At 49.6% G+C, this 9,762-nt stretch overlaps 1 protein-coding gene across 12 annotated transcripts in view; it reads right to left on the minus strand.

Annotated features, from left to right (window-relative positions):
• The window catches only part of CLEC16A (C-type lectin domain containing 16A), a 207,311-nt gene extending 198,817 nt beyond the window's left edge, over window positions 1–8,494 (minus strand). For 11 of the 12 annotated variants that reach the window (XR_004281804.1, XR_004281805.1, XM_032327566.1 and 8 more), the window contains exon 1: window positions 8,205–8,493. Coding sequence is in view for 10 of the 12 variants with exons in the window: in XM_032327566.1 (XP_032183457.1) it covers window positions 8,205–8,284 (80 nt within the window). In the remaining 2 variants the exon portion in view is untranslated. Of the gene's footprint in view, window positions 1–8,204 lie in introns of all 12 variants that reach the window. The other variant, XM_032327572.1, reaches the window with a different exon arrangement.
• Window positions 8,495–9,762: the final 1,268 nt, after the last annotated feature.

Below are 9,762 nucleotides of genomic sequence, written 5' to 3' on the forward strand. Positions count from 1 at the left end.
TGTTGTAAATTGTAGCATCCGAAATACTCATTTTCTAAATGTTTGCTGTTGGTAGATGCAAATACCCACCACATCTCAACCTCCAAATTTCTTTTTCTTTTTTTTTTAAGATTTTATTTATTTAACAGAGAGAGGTCATAAATAGGTAGAGAAGCAGGCAGAGACGGGGTGGGAAGCAGGCTCCCTGCTGAGCAGAGAGCCTGATACAGGGCTCGATCAAAGGACCCTGAGATCATGACCAGAGCTGAAGGCAGAGGCTTAACACACTGAGCCACCCAGGCGCCCCTCAACCTCCAAATTTCTATGATGACTGTTCGTGCACTTTGCCCATCTTTTCACGCCCACAATGCCCTAGCACACCGTTTAAGGTAATGTTTTAGAAAGAAAGAAGAGGTACTCAATACATGTTTGCTTCAATGTACTGGGGGGGGGGGGCTAAACAAATTAAGGTTTAATATTTTAATGTATTCATTTCCAGAGCTTTGGAAGATCAAGTAATTCAACTATCCAGAGATATTAATATAGTTTAATAACTTTCTGATTTTGAGGGCGACACTCATTTGAGGAAGGTTGGCTGCTTCAACAACAAAACAGAAATGCCAATTATGCCACTGCCCAGAGATGAGCACTGATGGAATGTGCTGTATTTCCTTGGGTCTTGTTCTTTGTGGTGGGTTTTCACATTGTTGAGATTTTGCTGTAGATCCATTTCGCTGCCCATCTTTCCCACCCCGAGTTCGGTGTTCGTGTTCCATGTTCCAGTAATAAAAGCGCTTCTGTTACTGACAGCTATTTGCAAGCATCTGTAATGGCTACACAGTTGACAGGACAAGCACAAGGTAACTCTTGTGCTGGACATGAGGATTCCTCCTTGTTTAGAAGATCAACAATGTTACCGTGGCCCCCTTGGTGTGCAAGGCTGTGTCCCTATGTCAGATAAGTTTCCAAGGACAGAAGGCCAGAGTTTTCTCTTACAAGGATCACGGGTACAATGAAAACATTTTTCTCTCAAACTCTGTGTGTACACATTTTTATCATCCTCAAAACCATTGCAGCTAGGCCCTCTTCTGAGTGCTCTAGATGTAAACCCTTCACTCAGTAAACCCTTAAAATAACCCCGGGAATCTGAGGCTCTGGGAGGCTAGGATCTGCCCAGAGTCCCGACACAGAGGACCCAGGCAGTCGGACTCCACACCCCTTGCTTATAACCAAGATAGGATAGGAAATGCAAACAGCCAAGTAAACACTATTATTAGCCAAACATTTACATGAAGTTATGAATGAATGCCTAGCATGCAAGGAAACCAAGCAGATAAACAATGAACCAAAAAAGGCATGAAAATTCCCGATCTTAAAGTCAGTCCTTATAACTGACCCTTACTCTATTTCTTCAGAAAACAGGCAACATCATCTTATCTCCAGCACAAGCTCTGAAGAACGTAGGGTTTCAGTATCAGACCCCAGCACACGCGCCAACTCTTCCTTGAGCGATAAGCCAAAGAGTCTGAAATGCCTGGAGAGAAAACCATAGCCTGTTGCCAGTGGACAACGGCGGCTTCTCGCCAAGGACGATGGACTGTAAATAAATTCTGCCCCCACAGACCCTGCTCTCTCAAGAGTCCCTTATTTCACAGGTTAAACCATTACAGTCAATAATCATTATGTCCACTTCTGAGACAGACACACGAAGTTCATACAAGTTTCATGACCCTGCATCATAATATGCCTCTTAGGGTGCTCCTACCAGAAGATCCTGTGACTTAGCCGTAAGCTAAAGTGTGCAGAAGGGTAAGTGGAGTGGCAGAGGCCTAAGGAGACTAGAAGTCCACTCCCTGCAAAAGCACACATCCCAAATTAACAATGTCGGGGGGACAGAGGGACACGGAGCCTTTGTGTGTTTGGTCTGAGCATCCACTCCACGCCTTGAAAACCATACGTGATCAGTGCCCGGCCCTCTGGTCAGCAGGACAAAGAGAAGCTCCCCATGGGGCGCAAGGAGACCAGATATTGGGGACAGGTGTGACAGGCAATGCTTCTGATGAATCAACCCAGAAAGATGTCAAACTGGGCCAGCCAGTGAGACCGGGTCTGTGATTTGGGATGCTGACAACCACACAGGGGTGTAGGCACTCTACACAAAGTCACAGCTCCAGTGTGGATGCTGGGACCAAACTGGCCAGAGCAGGCTGTTGTTAAGAAAAGCCTGGCCAGGGGCACCTGGGTGGCTCAGTGGGTTAAGCCTCTGCCTTCGGATCAGGTCATGATCCCAGGGTCCTGGGAGCGAGCCCTGCATCAGGCTCTCTGCTCAGCGGGGAGCCTGTTTCCTCCTCTCTCTCTGCCTGCCTCTCTGCCTGCTTGTGATCTCTCTCTGTCAAATAAATAAATAAAATCTTTAAAAAAAAAGCCTGGCCAGAACTTGCCCCTTTCGTTCATCCTGTGACAAATAGTTACTGAAACACACATATGGTGTGCCAGGCCAGCATCTGACAATTCCCAGGTGAACAAGCCACCCAGCTCTCTGTCCTTAGGAAGCTTATGCTCAAATTGGCAGAGACAACATATGCTCAAGTAAGACCACTTCTGACAGCAACAGGACAAGCCTGAGGAACCCTGGGCGGCTTCCTGGGACTCTAACTCACAGTTGGGATAAAGCTAGAAAAGCCCAGAGCATCTAACAGCTGGTCTATCTCTGGTGACAGGAAGACTGTACATGACAATGGGTTAACTGAGTGGGAACAAGAAGTGACATGAGAGACAACAGCAGAGCTTCCTGTCGGCTGAAGTGACCAGGGCAATTTTTATGGAAGAACTGGTACTTCCGTGATACAGTGGGCATTTGGATGGGCAGCAAGAGGAGGGCAGCTCAAGTGGAGAGAGAAATGATGCAGGGAGACGGGCGTGTGAGGTATGTGTCACAGAGAGGGAGACAGGAGACCCATCTTGGTGAACCCCTGGATTAGGAAGGGCGGCCACCTTCACTTCCCAGAAGGTGGCAGCAGTCCACCTGGATGTCCACCTCCTGCCCGGCCCTCCCCCAACCCACCCTCCAAACTTCAGCTGGACCACAGCACTCCAGTTAAAAAAAAAAACAAGAGGGACGCCTGGGTGGCTCAGTTGGTTAAGCAGCTGCCTTCGGCTCAGGTCATGATCCCAGCGTCCTGGGATCGAGTCCCACATCGGGCTCCTTGCTCAGCAGGGAGCCTGCTTCTCCCTCTGCCTCTGCCTGCCATTCTGTCTGCCTGTGCTCACTCTCCCCCCCCCCCCTCTGATAAATAAATAAAATCTTTAAAAAAAAAAAAAAAAGAAAACACCTTCAATGGCTGCCCACTATTTCCAGCCTGATGTCCAAATTCCTTAATGTGTTTAAGGAGAGGTGTCTGTGACGTCTCCTGCCTCACCAATCTGCTCTGGGGTCTACACTTTCCCTTCCCCCAACATGCACCCCCTCACTGAACGACCTGAGCCTCTCTCTCCTTCAGGCCTCTCAATCACAGTTTCCTCTGCCTACAGGATCCTCCCTTTCAACCACCCCCCTACAGTCTGGCACACCTCTCATCCTTTAGACCTCCCTTTAAATGGGTGTCTGCCTGACAAGGATGCTCCTGACTCCCTAGCCTGCATTAGAGGGTCCTCACCTGTGCTCTAAAACTAGGTGGATGACAACAGAGTCTAGAGTACTCAAAAAGCCTGGAAGAACTTGGACTTGACATAATGGGTACCTGGGACTCATTATAAGTGATATGGTGAATATGATATCCCCCCAAAAATCTATCTGGCAATACTATACGCTTAAAAATAATCAGTGTTGGGGCGCCTGGATGGCTCAGTGGGTTAAGGCTCTGCCTTTGGCTCAGGTCATGATCTTGGGGTCCTGGATCGAGCCCCACATTGGGCTCTCTGCTCAGCGGGGAGGCTGCTTCCCCCATCTCTGCTTGCCTCTCTGCCTACTTGTGATCTATCTCCCTGTGTCAAATAAATAAATAAAATATTTTTTAAAAATAATAATCAGTGTTATCGGGACGCCTGGGTGGCTCAGTTGGTTAAGCAGCTGCCTTCGGCTCAGGTCATGATCCCAGCGTTCTGGGATCGAGTCCCACATCGGGCTCCTTGCTCGGCAGGGAGCCTGCTTCTCCCTCTGCCTCTAGCCTGCCACTCTGTCTGCCTGTGCTTGCGCTCTGTATCTCTCTCTCTAACAAATAAATAAAATCTTTAAAAAAAAAAATCAGTGTTATCTTAGGCCAAAGTTGATTAAAGTGGAAACAGGGGAGCATCTGCCTGCTAGATACACATTCCCCTTCTCTTTGGGTAAGAAACCTGGATTTTCCCAGGGGAAGCCACCTCTTTCTTTCATTCCCTGTTCACTAGCTTGGGAGGAACTGATGCCACCCTGGTCAAGGCAAGGGTCAATGAGAGCCCGCCATGCCCCTGGCCACGGTGACTAGCTCAGGGTCGGGCAAGAGATCCCAGGTTGGTCCAACTGTACTCACTCCTGGACAATATTTAGAAAGGAAGCTACCTTTTCCCCCACGGATTGCTAGACTGATTCGATAGAAGCCTGGAGTCTGCTGAGAATGACACCAACACAGAAGAAAGCGGAGACAAGGACTGGAAAGAGACAGGTGCTGACCCCTCTGTCTGAACACCTGGACTTGGCCATGGCTTAGCTAGGACAGACTGCTTAGGGACAGGAGCCAATCATTCCATTTGGGGCAGAAAGCAATTCCAGCCAGGTTTCAGTCACTTGCAACCAAGAATCTTGACCCCCACACAAAGGTGATTCTACCGGTCTGTGGACTAGCAGTTCCTGCTAAAGGTGATCTTTCAGAAGCAATCACACAACTCCATCAGTAAAGGTTCTGCTTGCTGGTGGGCGTTGGTTAGTCAATGTCATGGCCTTGCCACTAGTCTGGGCAATAAACCACCGCTGACATGTAGCCAATAACCTCTCACCATCTCAGTCTGTCTCCACTGAATCCCTGACTCGATTCAGCACACAAGGACCACAGGCACGTAGTTTCCCATTATTTAGCAAAAGTACAACCCTGTCTAACACAAAGGTTCCTTTCCAGTTTGAAAGCTGAGAATGTTAGGAAGAATAATGTGGTTCGAAAGCAATTCCCGCTCTCTGTACTATCTTCTCCATTTTTCTTTAAATCTCAAACTGTTCTTAAAAATAAGGTCTATTTTTAAAACGGGGAGGGTTCTTAGATGCTTTGCATGTCAAAAAAAAAAAAACACCTTTTTTTTTCAACTCTAAATTCTTTTATTTATCTCATTCTTTCCTCTCCACCCACAGTGCCCTAGGTCAAGCCAAGAATCTATTAGGGTGACCAGGACTTTCCCAGTTTTAGCACTGAAAGTCCCACGTCCTGGGAAATCTCTCTGTCCCAGGCACGCCGGGATGGTTGGTCACCCTTCATGTCAGATGAAGCCCAAGCTACATTCTACCACCAGCCTTAACTTCCCACAACCACCAGCCCCATCTCAATACTCCACAAACCCCAGGGGCCCCTCCCACTTCCTGCAGACCCACATGATGGCTCTGCGCTCAAAGCCTCTGCTCTGGCGTTGCCTCCCCCAGAAGGCTTCCAAGGGTTCCTACAGAATCCTGAACCTACAGCGATCCCAGCACTTGTCACGCTGTACAGTCACTGGCTTTATGGCTGTCTCCTGCACCAGCCTGTGAACTCCCTCAGGGAATGAGCTGTTCTGTACCCAAGACCCAAGATGCTAACCATCAGAGCCAAATGAAGAACATCACAAGCGCTGGGGTGAGCACTAGGTGTTTATGGCATCTTTTCCAAGTCATTTTGGGATCTTTTAAGCCCCACAGCCATCTGCAAATTGCTAGGTTCCGTAGACTGTAATATGGATTAAAGCTGATCCGCCTGATCCAGGACAGGCAGCTCGAACACAGGCAGCTCAGGTTTCCAAAAGCACCCAATGGCCTTTTAACCTAAACAATGAGCCAGGGCAGTTCCCAGATACTTCAAAGAAATCTGAGGACCTTTACCATTCCCTGGCTGGCTGGTGGGTAAAGATGTCCCATCGGCCAGAGAGACTCAACCAAGTTGAAAGTCTTCCCAAACTGACTTAGGAGGCAGTTTCATTCAGAAAGACGGCGCACTGAAGTCAGAATGTTAGGAACGAGCACTGAAGTCAGACCCCGGCTTTGACCGCTTCAGTTGTTGTCACCTTGTGGCAAGTGACTTAACCTCTTTGAACCTTAGTTTCCACCCCTATAAAATGGAAAACAATAACAGTTCCCATAACTCACAGACTTGTGAGGACTAAAGGAAATAACACACAGGAAGTCCTCAGTAAGTACCTGGCACCAAAAAATGCATTCAATAATGATTAAAGTACTTTACAAGGGCCGGAGGCAGGCAGAGATAGGTGAAAGCCTGCAGGTGCCTGGACGTTAGCAGGAGGCCCAGCCTCCTTTAAACAACCATCCTCCCCTTCTCAGCCACAACCACCCACTCTCTAAATTCCTGAAATCCTTCTGCCTCTCCCTTTCCAGTCTGGCTGCCCTCCCATTTAAGATTCCTGACCTCCTGAAACACCCCCATCCTGTCCTCTGCCTTCTCCTCCCTGTGTCCTCTCTCCTCACCCCCCCAATACCATTCCTCACTACATACTGATCCCTCCTACCCCTCCAGCTCTTTGAGACCCACCAACATTTATGAAGCACCTGCTCTGTGCTAGAAAAGACATAGCTGAGAGGCACAACACCATGACCCCTTGCCAAATGAGAAACCCCATCTAATTTCCCTCCCACCAATCCTTTCCCTGGGCCCCAGTCTTCCTTCTACTGCTCCTGCCCCACCCCACCCCCCATCCTTTTTCCTTCCCATTAGTAATCGTGGGAGCTCCCTTTGGAAACCAGCCTATTTATTACCACCAAAGGAATGCCTACTCCCCATCCAACTGCCACACACACACAAACACACACACACTAGATTTTCCCCCCTTCAGTCATTTCCTCCACAAAAGTCTCTTTTCCATCACCTCCCGCCCAAAAATCCTAGGTTTGTCAGCACGCTCTGCATCTGTTCCCAATTCACTCACTTTTTTCCCTACTCTTTTGGTACCCACTGAACTCCTACTGTGTGCAGGCCCAGCGCTAGATGCTGGAAATGCAGCTGTGAGTGCAAAAAGCAGTTTCTGCTCTCCTGGCAGTACCAGTTTAGGAGCAGATAGAAAAGCAGTGAAAACAAACAGGCTAAATGCAGATAGTGGAGATATGCATTGAATGAAATCCAGAAAAAGATCAGGTAGAAAGGAATTGAAGTGGGGAAGCACTTTAGGTAAGGTGGTCTGGAAAGGCCTTACCTGGCTGATAAACACTGCTTCCACCATTAGCCACCTACTGTGTAAGAGACACTGGATCTATCTCTTTCCATGCATGACATTATTGAGTTCTCGCACAGTGTACATCAACCCCATTTGCAGATGAGGAAACAGAGGCTCAAGGAGTAATTTGTCCAAGGTCACACAGCCATGAAGCAGTAGAACAAGGATCTGAATGCAGGTCTGACTGCAAGGCCTTTCTGTGCACTCCCGCTTCCCAGGACCACGTTGGCCACCTGCCCTCCCCCAGAACTCTATTTCTGATAGTCCCCTCCTTAAACTCTCCCAGGGGAAAAAAAAATTTTAAACGACTGCCCTTTATTGAGCACTAGCACACGCTTCCAGTTTTATTATGTGCATTCCCTTCACCAACCCTCCAAACAATCATGGGGAGTAGATGCTGTCACTATATCCACTTTACAACTGAGGAAACTGAGGTCTAAATTCACACACCTAGATTCGAACCCCGACCTGACCTCTAACCCCTAAACTGCCCAGCCGAAGAAGTACCACCCCCGGAAGCTTGGTGCCCACCGCTGCCCCAGCAACAACGAAGGGTGCATCCGTAAGCTGAAATCTATCCCCTTACTTTACAAACGGGATACTGAGACTCTGAGAAGCTAAGCCACTTGCCCAAGGTCACACAGCGAGGAGCGATGGTGTCAGGGTTCGAACCCAGGCACCCTGACTCCAGAACCCTCGCTCTTAACCATCGTACAGCCTCTCCCGGACGTCTCTCTCCTTCCTCCACCTCGCTCTGACACCTCGCAGAGCCCCCGGCCCGGAGCTATTCGCCCCCATCCCCAAGTCCAGCCCCGCGGCCTGCCCCCCTCAGCCCCCAGCACACTCACTTGAGGTGGTCCAAGGAGTGGATGTTGCGGGAAGACTTGCCATGGCCCCCGCCCACCCAGCTCCGCGAGCGGCCAAACATGTCGGCGGCCCCGACCCGTTGCCCGCCTCACGGTCTCATGCCCGAGCGGCCGAGCGGCCGGGCGCCCGCAGTGGCAGCACAAGCGGAGGAGGCAGCGGCGGAGGTGGTAGAGGGACCGCCAACCACCTTCCTCCCCGGCCCACAGCTCCGCACTGACATTCAGCCGGAACCGGCCGTTCGACCGCCGCGCTTTACGGCCGCCGCCACGAGGAACGCTGGGAAGTGCAGTTCGCCCGCGAGGCCCCTGCCTACGGGACTCGGCAAACGAACTACAAGGCCCGGCGTGCATTGCGCAACTGCGGGCTTGCGGCCTCGGAGAAGAGGCGGAGCGAGAGGAGGAGGAGAGCCCGCAGTATCCCGGACGGTGGGCTGGAATGGGAAACCTATGCGCGCACCCCTGGGAAGGGAATCGGTGAGGCTGGGTGCTTAAAAGTAACCGCAGTGTTCACGATCTTTAGGTTGTATGACAAGAATCGGAATAGCTATTGCATGGCTTTTACTATGTGCCACCGTCCTGAGCGCTTTACATAGACCGATATTTAAGGCTAACAACCAGCCTATGAGGTGGGTACTATCATCCTCACGCTACCCACGGGGAAACTGAATCACAGAGGAGCTGACTTTCCGAAGGTCATGCAGCTAGTAAGTGTATGGTTCAGACCCTGGCACCTACATTTTATGCCCCCCTAAACTAATCTGTACCAAATCGGTAATGGTCTTGACGGTCTTTACAGCTCTTCTTTTTCCACTTCAACTTAAAAAAATAGATTTTGGAAGGTCTTCGGGCAACAGTGTACCGAAACTGAACATCCTGTGCTTTCAGAGGATTTCTCTAGTCTTCACCCCAAATCCAAGCAATTCCCAAAACTACCACATTGAGAAGAAGAATTAGAATTAGAAGAAAAGAAACACCCAACTCCCCACATGAGCCAGGAAGATGTATCTAAATGTCTGTCCTGCAGGAGGAGTGAGAAGCTCCCTGGAGGCAAGGCTGCCTTGTTCACCATTCATTTGTTCCTTTCTGCACCGCGGAGTTATGTAAGGACTACTGTGTCTCATTAGCTGTGCTCAGAGTTGGGCTAAGGACCCATGTTTTCCCCCACTGCCTAGCACAAAGTTTGGCACATCATATATGAATGACTGACAGAATGGAGGTTTGTTTCACCTTAGGCAATTGGAGAATTAATGGTTTGCTGTAATTGATCTAAATGGGCAAGGAGGGGCGCCTGGGTGGCTCAGTGGGTTAAAGCCTCTGCCTTCGGCTCAAGTCATGATCCCAGAGTCCTGGGATGGAGCCCCACGTCGGGCTCTCTGCTCCGCAGGGAGCCTGCTTCCTCCTCTATCTCTGTCTGCCTCTCTGCCTTCTTGTGATCTCTGTCTGTCAAATAAATAAATAAAATCTTAAAAAAAAATAAATGGGCAAGGAGACAGTAATGGAGGAAAAAGAGCAGGTCTGATCTCCAAACACACACAGACTT

The sequence above is a fragment of the Mustela erminea genome, chromosome 20 (genome assembly GCF_009829155.1).
Source record: "Mustela erminea isolate mMusErm1 chromosome 20, mMusErm1.Pri, whole genome shotgun sequence".
In the NCBI taxonomy this organism is placed as follows: Eukaryota; Metazoa; Chordata; class Mammalia; order Carnivora; family Mustelidae; genus Mustela; species Mustela erminea.